The 13,417-nt window shown below is 47.5% G+C and overlaps 1 protein-coding gene across 1 annotated transcript in view; it reads left to right on the top strand.

The window, feature by feature from the left end:
* The first annotated feature begins 215 nt into the window (after positions 1-215).
* si:dkey-22o22.2 (neural-cadherin) overlaps positions 216-13,417 on the top strand; it is a 94,522-nt gene continuing 81,320 nt past the window's right edge. Inside the window, exons 1-3 of the mRNA XM_033980683.1 lie at positions 216-265; positions 389-512; positions 678-1,539. Coding sequence (XP_033836574.1) covers positions 216-265; positions 389-512; positions 678-1,539 — 1,036 coding nt within the window. The remainder of the gene's footprint in view (positions 266-388; positions 513-677; positions 1,540-13,417) is intronic.

Here is a 13,417-nt window from a genome sequence, read left to right as displayed (position 1 = left end):
GCAGCACCAGAGGAGAGAGAGGAGGGAGTGAGAGATGAGTGCTACAGGGACAGAGGGAGAGCCAGGGGTGGAGGGAGAGAAAGGGAGGGGGTGAGAGAGGGAGAGAGATGGATGCGCTGGAGTCAGGCTGGAGATACTGTAGTGATCCTGGACACGGGAGGACGGCGTGGGCCACACATTACACACTCAAAGCCCGGACACTGCTCATCACAAACATGACGCTGTTCTGCCTGGCCAGGGTTTTCCTCTCGCTGCGCTCTCATTGGTCAGTTTGAGTCGAGTGGGCGGAGCCTGAGTTTCACATGGAGCCACAGCTCGCGCTCAGTTCAGTCTGAGGCGCGAGCATCATCACCACAGAGCAACATCCTCCTCATCCTCATCCTCACAGCAGAGCGTCTCTGAACCCAGCTCAGGCTTTACCGAGCCGAGCCGCACCGGGCTGTACCGGGACCACACCGGGCTGTGCTGGGAGGACCCGAGCGTCTGACCCGGGCTCCTCTCACGTGCTGCAGGTGACTCTCCTCGGGCGCGTGTTTTCTCTGGACGCGTTTTTGTGGATAAAGTTCCATCTCCTCCCGAGCGCAGTCTCCTCTCCGCGCGCACAGAGCGGCGGTCTCATGGACTGAACCTGGTCCATGGCTTCACTTCTGTTTCTGTTCTTGTTTGTGACGCTGCAGCGGTGCGGTGCCGCTGGCCGCGCGCACGCCGCTCTCCTCTCTGGACACATCCCTGAGGACGCCCCACGCGGCACAGTGGTGCGCGGTCTGCTTCTGCCGCGCTGCGCTGGAGCGGACCCCGCGGTGTCTCTGTCCGGGGACCACTCTACGGACTTTCGCCTGGTGCCGCGTGCGCACCGCGCGGAAGCGCGGCTTGGACTGGTGTCCACGCGCACACTGGACCGAGAGTTTATAGCCATGTACACGCTGCGCGCGCACCTGCCCGTGCGCTGTCAGACCAGGCGCGTTCACCTCCAGGTAGAGGTGACGGACGTAAATGACAATGTCCCGTACTTCACTTCAGGGAACCGCACCGTGGACGTGGATGCGCTGACGCCGCTTGGAACAGAATTAACGCGGTTTGACGCGCGGGACGCAGACGCGGAGCTGAACGGACGTGTAAAGTTCTACATTTCTCCCGAGATCCCGCAGCTGCATGTGGTACCGGGGAGCGGGCAGGTCCTGCTCGTAGATTCTCTGCTCGGGCTCCAGAGCCTCACCGCGCGCGTTTTCGTGAAGGATGACGGGGACGCACCGCGCGTTGGAGAGCCCATGTTTCTGCACGTGAATGTGCGTTCCAGGGCGCCACATAGGATCACAAGGCGCGCTCTTTTGGAGGAGCTGACATATACCGTGAACGTGCCCGGGGGTGTGCGCTTGGGGCAGCTGCTGTTCACGCTCCCGCCGCGGTTCGCGCAGCGCCGCGTGGAGCTGCTCTCCTCCGCAGCTCCCGTCACCGTGGAGCGCGACACCGGAAGGATCTACCTGGCGCGTGCACTCACCAGGGATGAAGAGGTCACCGTGCGCGTGCACAACCTCAGAGGTCAGTCACCCTGCTCTCACGCGCACTCTTCACCTCACGCACCAGCATATACAGGGTCTGGTCCAGGTGTGGTCCAGCTCTGGCCTGTTCTGCTCTGATCCTGGTCTGGTTCTGGTCTGGTCCTGGTCTGGTCCTGGTCTGGTCCTGATCTGATCCTGGTCTGATCCTGGTCTGATCCTGGTCTGATCCTGGTCTGGTCCTGGTCTGGTCCTGGTCTGGTCCTGGTCTGGTCCTGGTCTGATCCTGGTCTGGTCCTGGTCTGGTTCATGTCTGGTCCTGGTCTGGTCCTGGTCTGGTTCTGGTCTGGTCCTGGTCTGGTCCTGGTCTGGTCCTGGTCTGGTCCTGGTCTGGTCCTGGTCTGATCCTGGTCTGGTCCTGGTCTGGTCCTGCTCTGGTCCTGGTCTGGTCCTTGTCTGGTTCTGGTCTGGTCCTGGTCTGGTCCTGGTCTGGTCCTGGTCTGGTCCTGGTCTGATCCTGGTCTGGTCCTGGTCTGGTTCTGGTCTGGTCCTGGTCTGGTCCTGGTCTGGTTCTGGTCTGGTCCTGGTCTGGTCCTGGTCTGATCCTGGTCTGATCCTGGTCTGATCCTGGTCTGGTCCTGGTCTGGGCCTGGTCTGGCCCAGGTCTTGTTTATTTGGAGTAGTGATGTAGTTCAGGTGTGGGTCAGGAGCCTCATGCCTCACACAGAAGTTCATATAAAAAAAAGTTCATATAAAGAGACAGTTTAATTTATAAACTTCACACACTGAAATATTAAGAGCAGCTTTTGAAAAGGGTTCAGTGTTTGTGAAGTGGCTCCTGTTCTTCTGTTCTTAGACCTGTCTCTGGTGCTCGCACATGTTATTTTGTGTTGTAGTGCAAACAGCTCAGAGGATTGTTGTTGCTGTTTGTTTGTTCACTGCAGCATCTCAGGAATATCCCAGAGTGTGGCACATTCATGCTCAGTGTGATGTGCTTTAGAATGAACAACTCATGTTTATGTAACACATTTTAAGTACTGAACACAAAAAAAGTACTCCAAATAGTTTTCAGATCCTCTACTTTAACTCTTACTTGAGTAATATATATTACAGTGTAACAGTACTCTTACTTGAGTAAAAGTTGTGTTCCTCTTCCCTCTGTGAGTGAGTCTAAAGTGACTTGAGTTTTATGAAACAACATGAAATGATTTGAACATTTGTGTTTCCTGCAGCTCCTTCAGATTTGATTTAGTTTGGCTCATTTTTGTGTCTGTTTTGTGTTTTGTCACATTCACTTCAAATTATGAATCATAAGTGACGTCCTGACAGTTTCTCTTTAACTTACTCCTACTTGAGTAGTACTTTTTCCAGTACTTTTTACTTAAGTCATTTGTTGGACCACTACTTTGTATTTCTACTTGAGTAATACTAATTAGAAGTAACGGTCTAGTCCTGGTTCAGTCCTGGTTTAATTCTGGTTTAGTCCTAGTATAGTCCTGGTCCAGTTCTGTTCCAGTCCTGGTCTAGTCTTTGTTCTGACCTTGTCTCGTTGGTGTTGGGTTCACATCTGGCCTCAGGCTCATTCTGATTGGTCGATAATCAATTACTGTCACTATGGAAACTGGGCCATTAATGACCGGCATCAGGATACACACTACATGAGAGCACGTACTTATGGGTCCCATGGTCTTATATAAATGTTGCCAGAATACACACTTGTCCAATACATTTCGAAGAGTTCAGATGGGTGTGATTGACAGGTGGATTAGCCAATCAGAGACACCTATGGTCTGTCCCTATCAAAACAAATATGGCTACATATGAGGAGACAAGAAAGGACAAAATATCACAGGACTGAAAAACATGGAGGAAACCAATGACCAATGAGCTGCTTTATTTCACATGTGTCACTGAAATAAACAAATCTGATTAAAGCTCTTCATGGTCTTGCACCTTTATATCTTTGCGAGCTGTTAACGGCTCATACGGCCAACAGAGCTCTGCGGTCTGCCAGTCAACACCTGCTGGACGTCCCCAGAACCAAAAGGAAACCGTGGGGTGATCGTCCATTTTCTGTGGCTGGTCCCAGACTTTGGAACTCTTTGCCCCTGGAGTTACGCTCAGTCACTACATTGTCTCTGTTTAAAGCCAAACTAAAGACTCATCTGTTCACGATTGCCTTCAGCTAATGACTGTTTTTATTGTTTGTTGTTTTGTATATAGAATTTTTGTTGTTGTTGTTGTTTTTACATTTTAAAGCACTTGAAAAGCACTTTGGTTCAGTTTTTGCTGTTGTAAAGTGCTATACAAATAAAGTTTGATTGATTGATTGGACGATCACGTTTGGTGAGAGTGGAGACCAAACTGCTATCCCTTTGTCAGTGTTGGGAAGTAACTGAATACATGTACCGAGAATGCATATTCTGAATACTACTTCAGAGTAACAGTTCAGAGCGTTCAGAAACAGTCCTCTACTCTGTAACTAAATACATTTTCAAAGTATTCATCCCATTTCTGCCCTCTATATAATTTCTAGCCTATTGAACGATAAATTGATATAGTCATTATTGTGACATCATCATTGTGACATGTCTGTGTAATCCCTCAGTCGTCCAGGTCTGATCCATGGCAAAAGATGAAGTTTAAATCTGTCAACTTGACAAATAGTTTTAGGAGTGAAGCCATTTCGCTGCTCATCCAAGCCGCTTCTTCAGTTCTGGTCAGTTATATGTATCTGAAGGGAGGGGCTAACTACACTGAAACTGAAATGTTTTCACTCCTACAACAATTTGTCCAGTTGACAGATTTAAACTTCATCTTTTGCTATTATCGTGAGATCATCATCGTGACATCACCATGGCATCATCATCGTCATCGTCGCCAATCTCTACTGAACTAAAGGTAAAAGGAGCTGTTAACTTTAAAACTAACACGTCATGATGTCACAAGGTGGAACAGACCATTTTGAGCTTTTTCGTGTTTCGAGTAACGTGTTACTCAAACATCATCACGAGAGCTGTTCAGGAAAGGTTCATGTCTGTCCTGTGAATGGGACTGTTTTTGGATCGATATCTGCTCACATGAGTATGGATCTGATTCTTGATACTTGTGCAGCCTTGTATAACCCTGTTGGAGGTGTTCACTTCGAATCTCATTTTAAAACAATATTAAATCACAATGTGGAACCTGAAGGTTGTTTGGGACAAAGTGGAGACAAAGACTCTGAGTGTGAAGAATCCTGTTACAGAGCCACAATCCAGACAGCTGCAACCTCCTCTCCTCCCCCTCTCCTTTCCTCCATCTCCCCTCCCTCCTCCACCTCCCTCTTCTTTCCTCCAACTCTCATCACCTCTTCTCCTCCACCTCCCTCTCCCTCTCTCCTCTTTCACTCACCTCCTCCCTCCTTTCCTCCTTCTCTCACAACCTCTTGTCCTCCCTCGATTCCACCTGGTCCTGTCCTGGTCTGGTCCTGGTCTTGTCCTGGTCTGGTCCGGGTCTGGTTTAAGACCTGGTTACAGATCGCTTCGAGGTCTTTTCGTGTCCCACTTTCTCTCACCTCGTCTCCTCTGGTCCATCACTTTGTCACTTCATTTTATTGTCTGTGTTTGGCTTTGGGAGGGCACCTGACACACAGGGAGGGCATCTGACACACAGGGAGGGCATCTGACACACAGGGAGGGCATCTGACACACAGGAAGAGCATCTGACACACAGCGAGGGCATCTGACACACAGGGAGGGCATCTGACACACAGGGAGGGCATCTGACACACAGGAACACAAGAGAGGGATCCAAAGCCAGACTAACCGGGGAACACATCGGCACTAAACTAGGACTTAATTGGAACTAAATCTGAACTGAACCAGGACTAAACCAGGACTAAACCAGGACTGAATCAAGTCTGAAGTGGCACTAAACCAGGACTAGACCAGTGACTAAACCAGGACCATATGTTGTTGATGTTTACTCAGGACTTCAAGATCACATTTCAAAATGGCCGCTGGGCCTGGATTTAAAACAAAGAGTAGAACCAACAAACATCCACAACCTCACAGCTGAGACCAGAATCCAGACCAATCCAGACCAATCCAGACCAAAGGCCAGACCAGAGAACAGAGTCTATCAGCATTTTATCTGATTTTAGGGTCTAATTTTCCTGTCTCAGTCCTGGTCTAGTCCTCTTTTAGTCCTGATCTAGTCCTGTTTTAGTCCTGGACTACAGTACATGTGGCCTGGTTGTAACCATTCACAGAGTGACTGTGTCACATGTTCAGTGTCAGATGTGTTTTAGTTTACATTATGGTTCATTCATGTAAATAATCCTTTCTGTAAATCAGACATACTCTGCAAACTGGACTCTTCAGATCTTTAATCATGTTCTAGTCGTTTCTTCTCATTGAGCCTCTGAAGTTGCATTTGGAGTGATTCATTTGGAGTAATCTTTATTCACTTATTTTCAAGACAGCTTTTTGTCGATCTAACCCCGTTTTCACCTCCACTGCCCACTGTGACACGCCCACTGTGACACGCCCACTGTGACACGCCCACTGTGACACGCCCACTGTGACACGCCTCTTTAGCGTCCCTCTTTAGCGCCCCTCTTTAGCGCTCTTCTTTAGCGTTCTTCTTTAGCGCCCCTGTTTAGCGCCCCTGTTTAGCATCCCTCTTTAGCGCTCGTCTTTAGCGCCCCTCTTTAGGGTCCCTCTTTGGCGCCCCTCTTTAGCGCCCCTCTTTAGCATCCCTCTTTAGCGCCCCTCTTTAGCATCCCTCTTTAGCGCCCCTCTTTAGCGCTCCTCTTTAGCGCTCCTCTTTAGCGCCCCCTTTAGCGCCCCTCTTTAGCGTCCCTCTTTAGCATCCCTCTTTAGCATCCCTCTTTAGCGCTCCTCTTTAGCGTCCCTCTTTAACATCCCTCTTTAGCATCCCTCTTTAGCATCCCTCTTTAGCGCTCCTCTTTAGCGTCCCTCTTTAACATCCCTCTTTAGCGTCCCTCTTTAGCGCTCCTCTGTAGCACTCCCCTTTAGCGTCCCTGCTCGTACATACAGCCCTCTGTGTGACAGGTGAAATCTCTTGTTTACATTTACATTGTGTAAATAGATGCTCGGGGTTAAGTGCAGATCATGTTTATTAAAATCATCTCTAATGAACACATATATATGTGCATACATTTGGACCAGTTTTCAGGCCAGACAAGACGAGTCCCTAAAGGCATCTTCATCTTCATCAGGCAAATGTTTGGGCTGGAAAAAATACAATAGATATACATTTAAATAAATTAACTAATTAAATGCCACAAGCCTGCTCCAAACCGCCACGACAGCTCAAAGGCCCCTCTCAACCCACAGAACAGCTCCAACCCCACAGAGCAGCTCCAACCCCACAGAACAGCTCCAACCCCACAGAACAGCTCCACCCCCACAGAGCAGCTCCAACCCCACAGAACAGCTCCACCCCCACAGAGCAGCTCCAACCCTGTTTTTATACCGATTTAGGCCGGGTTTAGTTCTGGTTTAGTTTTGTTTTGGTCCTGGTTTAGTCCTGGTTTAGTCCTAGTCCAGTCCTGGTTTAGTCCTGGTTTAGTCCTGGACTAGTCCTGGATTAGTCCTGGTTTAGTCCTGGTGTACTCCTGGTTTAGTCCTGGTTTAGTCCTGGTCCAGTCCTGGTTTAGTCCTGGTTTAGCCCTGGTTTAGTCCTGGTGTACTCCTGGTTTAGTCCTGGTTTAGTCCTGGTCCAGTCCTGGTTTAGTCCTGGTTTAGCCCTGGTTTAGTCCTGGTTTAGTCCTGCTCCAGTCCTGGTTTGAGCTCAGTTCAGTCATGATCTAGACTTGGTTTAGTTCTGTTAATCCTGTCTAGCTCTGGTCTAATCCAGGTCTAGTCCAGGTTTAGTTCTAAATTCAAATTAATGAAACAATGAACACTGCACAGATCAGACCAACATCCTTCCAGTTACAGGGAGAACGCTAAACCACTGAGCCACTGTGAGAGAGAGGGAGAGAGAGAAAGGCAGATAAGAATGAAAGAAAGTGGCAGAGGAGAGAGATAGAGAGACAGAAAATGAAGGAGAGAGAGAAGAGGAGGGAAGATGATGGAAAAAGAAAGTATAAAAAAGGACAGATGATGAATGAAGCGTGCACTGTTATCTGGAACTGCACTCATTTAACTGAGCTCTTCATTAGCTCTAGTGCTAATCCTGTTAGCATCAGAGAGACCGGGACTAAACCAGGACTTTAACTGGATTAAACCAAGGCCAAAGTGACACAGGGACTAAATGAGGACTAAACCAGGACTAAACCAGGACTAAACCAGAACTAAAATGAGACTACACTAAACAAAGACTAAACCAGGACTAAACCAGGACTAAACCAGGACTGAACCAGGACTAAACCAGGACTTTAACTGGATTAAACCAAGGCCAAAGTGACACAGGGACTAAATGAGGACTAAACCAGGACTAAACCAGGACTAAACCAGGACTAAACTAGGACTAAACCAGAACTAAAATGAGACTATACTAAACAAAGACTAAACCAGGACTAAATGAGACCTAAACCAGGACTAACCCAGGGCTAAACCAGAACTGAACCAGGACCAAATATGCCTCCAGTCTTCTGTATCATTACACTTTTATCCAGAGTTCATTTGGTTCATGTTCTCTGAGAGGAAACAGATGAAAACTAACTGATGAGAACCTCCAGCAGAAAAGTTACACTGTGAAGCTTTATGTTCTGCTTTTAATGAAGAAAAATCCCAGGAGACAGATGTGATGTGTGCGACTCAAAAGACACATCACACACATATCTGAGCTCCACCAACCAAGAACAAAAGCAACAATCAAATATAAAACAAAAACATGTAACAGTGCACAGTTTGTGTGTGTGGTTTCTGGTTCTAATCCCACCATGATCTGAACTCCCTGTGGATCTCCTCTGAGCAGATCTGATCCGGCAGATGGCACAGATTTAAAACTCACTAATCATAGTTTTCTCCAAAAGAACAACTAAAAAAAAACATTGCCATAAATAATCTGCTAGCTGGGGTTCCAAACAGGAAGTGAGCATGGGTGCAATTCCTGCTTCACTGACCCCAATTCACTTTCTATTGAAAAACCATGTCCCCTCTCTCTGTAAGTGCTGCTGTCAGACTCGTTATTTTGGTCTTAAAATGTTCATATTAACCCGCTCTACATGATCCTCATTTTTTTATTTCACTATTTTGTCCGTGAATCAAGATATGAACATAATAACAGACAAATCAAGTTGGCGTTAGCAACAGGTTCGATTGACAGTGTTGCTAAGCGCCCGCTCCCTACTAAACCAGCTGTGTGGGGGCGAGAAGGGGCGTTACCGTCAACACCCTCACTCCGGATTGGCTCTTTGGTTGCTATGATACTCGCGGTCAGATTTGCAAATAGCCAGATTAGCCGCTATAACTTCTAGCCTGGATGAGCTTCATTTGGAGGCTAACGCTGCGGGTGATGTCACTTCATTACGCGGTTTATGGTGGATCATAATGTTCGCCTGATAAAAAGTTTGGATCCAAAATGGCAGCCGTGCAGTTTGGTCGTGTCCATGTTCACACGGCCACATTAGATTATTATTACATGATTAGTTTGTGATCAGATTAAACACAGGGATTAAACTCTGGGATTATGGGTTTTGGATGGTCAGTGTTACGCTTCAGATGGCCTCAGATTATCCGATGTGTTTACGGTTCAGATTATTATGGGATGTCTGTGTGTGTGGGCTTGAACGCATCACAGGACACTTGTATTTGTGGCTCAGATGATGCAGACGTGAGAATTCCCAGGTCCAGTAAACGCCCCGTGGCTCTGTACAACATTAAACACAGGGACAGTGAACTAACACGATGACAACTTCATCTGTGTGCACACGGTACAACAACACACACGTTACTCACACAACACTGACGCTGCGTGTTATGGGACAATGTAAGAGCAGAGATTTAAAAGTCCTGCTCCTCTGGCTCTGCTCCTCTAGCTCTTTGCTCCTCTGGCTCTCTGCTCCTCTGGCTCTGCTCCTCTGGCTCTGCTCCTCTGGCTCTGCTCCTCTGGCTCTCTGCTCCTCTGGCTCTCTGCTCCTCTGGCTCTCTGCTCCTCTGGCTCTGCTCCTCTAGCTCTTTGCTCCTCTGGCTCTCTGCTCCTCTGGCTCTCTGCTCCTCTGTCTTTGCTCCTCTGGCTCTGCTCCTCTGGCTCTCTGCTCCTCTGGCTCTCTGCTCCTCTGGCTCTGCTCCTCTAGCTCTCTGCTCCTCTGGCTCTGCTCCTCTGGCTCCTCTCCTGTCTGCTCCTCTGGCTCTCTGCTCCTCTGGCTCTCTGCTCCTCTGGCTCTCTGCTCCTCTGGCTCCTCTCCTGTCTGTTCCTCTGGCTCTCTGCTCCTCTGGCTCTCTGCTCCTCTGGCTCTCTGCTCCTCTGGCTCTCTGCTCCTCTGGCTCTCTGCTCCTCTGGCTCTCTGCTCCTCTGGCTCTCTGCTCCTCTGGCTCTCTGCTCCTCTGGCTCTCTGCTCCTCTGGCTCTCTGCTCCTCTGGCTCCTCTCCTGTCTGCTCCTTTGGCTCTCTGCTCCTTTGGCTCTCTGCTCCTCTGGCTCTCTGCTCCTCTGGCTCTCTGCTCCTCTGGCTCTCTGCTCCTCTGGCTCTCTGCTCCTCTGGCTCCTCTCCTGTCTGCTCCTTTGGCTCTCTGCTCCTCTGGCTCTCTGCTCCTCTGGCTCTGCTCCTCTAGCTCTCTGCTCTTCTGGCTCTGCTCCTCTGGCTCCTCTCCTGTCTGCTCCTCTGGCTCTCTGCTCCTCTGACTCTCTGCTCCTCTGGCTCTCTGCTCCTCTGGCTCCTCTCCTGTCTGGAATTAGTGTCATGTCCTGGGAAAGGTTGTGATCCATCAGTGACATTATGGTGATTTTCAAATTGGGATTAAAATGTGTTGTGTTTTTAATGACACAGAGACAGCGGGACTCAGATCAGATTATCACAGGTTTAGCACTTTAGATGTAACTGTCCTGATGAGAGCAGAAGGAAGACTGGCACACAGGGAGGGCATCTGACACACAGGGAGGGCATCTGACACACAGGGAGGGCATCTGACACACAGGGAGGGCATCTGACACACTGGGACACCTCAGGATTTTAAACTCTTGAACTTCAAATAAGGTGATCAAAGACTGAGACAAGACCAGGACTAAACCAGGACTACACCCTCAGTTCCAGGACAAAGAGACACTGAGAGTAAAACAAGGTCTTTGTCTCGAATAAGAGGTTTGATGGACAGGACTAAACCAGGACTACACCAGGACTGAACCAGGACTACACCAGGACTGAACCAGGACTAAACCAGGACTAAACCAGGACTAAACCAGGACTAAACCAGGATTATCACGTCCAAACTCTCTTCATCGTTTTCACTAATAAACCTGGTCTTTAGAAACAAAACATCTCAAGTAGAACTTGAACTAAACCAAACCGTTCCCTACCGGACCAACCTTTGCCAAAAAACTGAGTAAACATGGCCCTTTGCCCTCTGCCACCCCCTGTAGAGTTTATCCTGTTTGTTTCTCTTATGTATCTTCTCCCCTTACTCTCCGCCATCTTTGTTTCCCCACAGACGTGACCTCTGACCCCAGCTGTCACAGCACTGGAGCGGAGTTTAGGTCTTTATTCATTTTGTTGTCCCACGCTGACGACACCGAGCACCATCATGACAACCATCTTTGAGAGTTTATACAAACAAACAGATCATTGAGATTTTAATGAATCTGAACCTCTACAGATGTATTACCACATGATGACATCACAAGGTGGAACAGAGTGTTTTCAGTTTGAGAGAAGAACATACCTTGTGATGAGAAAACAGCACAGATCAGTGGATAGGGTGATATGGGACCTTTAATGAGGGGGTATCCCGCAAAATGTTGCTTTCACCCACATTTCTCCCTCATCAAAAACATGTCTATCCATGTATGTGTCATTTAGCGATCTCTCCGGGCCCTGTTAACTCCTTTACAAACCTCTTTATGAAATCTAACCTTAAAGCTCTGAGTCGGTCTCTTCTCCTCCTTCTGAATCCCTCTCATTAAAAACCATTAACGGCTTTGTACAAGGATCACCTGAGCGCTAACAGCTAACGGCTCATTTTCTGCTAACTCCGGATCAAAGGCTCAGGTTTAATTAGAACTAGCACAGCCGCTAACGAGGAGCAAAGCATCATGGGAATATCAGCCCTTCATTAAAACTCAAAGAAAAGACGTCAACTGAACTAGATCAGCACTCCACACAACAGGGACACATCCAGACCTGGTTTAGTCCCAGTTTAGTCCCGGTTCAGTCCTGGTTCAGTCCTGGTTTAGTCCTGGTTTAGTTTTGGTTAAATCCTGGTTTCGTCCTAGTTACAAGTCCTGGTTAGTCCTGTTTGTTTTACAGTGACAGGGGGCGGGGTCTGAAGGTATAAGGAGCAGTGTGATTGGTCTGGACAGGTCTAACACTTCTCGTGTCATCAGGGCTGTTCTGTGTGATGTCACCAGTTCCATGAAATTGTCAGTGGCCACTAGAGGCAGGACGGACTCTTTCGTTTACATTTTTGACCTGAAAGCTGCAAATTTATGCAGTTCTAGTTCCACTTTAAATGATGTCGATAAAGTTTTTCGAGTGAATCCGTTTTGCCGCTCATCCGTGTGTTTCATCTGTTACTTTCTTTTAGCGCTTGTTCACCGTTAGCTGTCGGTGAAGTGGAATGACTCGTGTTAGCTTTGTTGTAGTTAGTATCTGTTAGATTACATTAGCTTTGCTGTTAGCATCTGTTAGCTTGTGTTAGTATGTCATAATGTGTCAGCTCTTCACACTCGAGCAGCCGTGATGTTTCTGCTTCATAAAAAAACAGATTTGAATTTGAGAGGACCAGAGGAGTAGACAGGCTCATGGGTTAGCCAGTCTAAAGCAAATGTAAATTAAAATGTAGCTAACATATTTATATTTAAGATGCTATTGAAATTTTGGTCAAGTTTATACCAAGCCCCAGGGTCTAAACACGGCCCGTTGACTTGGTGCATGGCACGAGTTTAACCTTTAGCGGTGAGGTGTGTTCAGTCCTGCACAGTTGAGCTTCCCCCCAGGAGACTTTGAGCGACGAGAGCGAGCAGAGCGATGGAGGCAACAGAATAATAAATAAATTACAAATTATAAATGATAATGTTTGTGCTTCCAGGAGCTTCTGAACCGTGTCCTAAACCTGTGGCTTGTTCAGAACAGTTTGGCTCGTTCACATCACTCATGCTTGTCCATGTTGTACCATGTGACCGCTCTAACCAATCACAGCTTGAGCTTAGCTAGAGCAGACATAGAGTATAGGCAAAGCTAACGATTAAAAAGCTTTTTTTTTTTTTTTTTTTTTTTTTAAGACAACAGATGAATTTTGAGCTGAGAGAAACATTATGATCTGAAAACACAAAATCTGACCTTTCTGAAATTTGTAGGCGCCGTGTCAGTCCATGTCAGCCGAACATGAGCAGTTTGTGATTACATTTTGCGCTATAAGAAAAATCCTATCCGTGCAGGAGGGATTTTTTCGTTGTAGTACCAATAAATGGCCACTAGACCAACTTGAAACTGCTCTAAGCAGCAGGACCCTGTCCAGTTATATTAATGCTTTATACCTAAGTGTTACTTTGTGTAATGATGCTGTAGTGACAGTGTAGTGATAGTGTAATAATGTTGTACTGATAATGTAGTGATGGTGTAGTGTTGGTGTAATAATGGTTTAGTGATGGTGTAGTAATGGTGTAGTAGTGTTGGTGTAATAATGGTGTAGTGATGGTGTAGTAGTGATGTAGTAGTGGTGAAGTCATGGTGTAGTGATGGTGTAGTAGTGTTGGTGTAATAATGGTGTAGTGATGGTGTAGTAGTGATGTAGTAGTGGTGAAGTCATGGTGT

The sequence above is a fragment of the Periophthalmus magnuspinnatus genome, chromosome 16 (assembly GCF_009829125.3).
Source record: "Periophthalmus magnuspinnatus isolate fPerMag1 chromosome 16, fPerMag1.2.pri, whole genome shotgun sequence".
Classification (NCBI taxonomy): Eukaryota; Metazoa; Chordata; class Actinopteri; order Gobiiformes; family Gobiidae; genus Periophthalmus; species Periophthalmus magnuspinnatus.
This window is presented reverse-complemented; position numbering and strand designations above follow the sequence as displayed.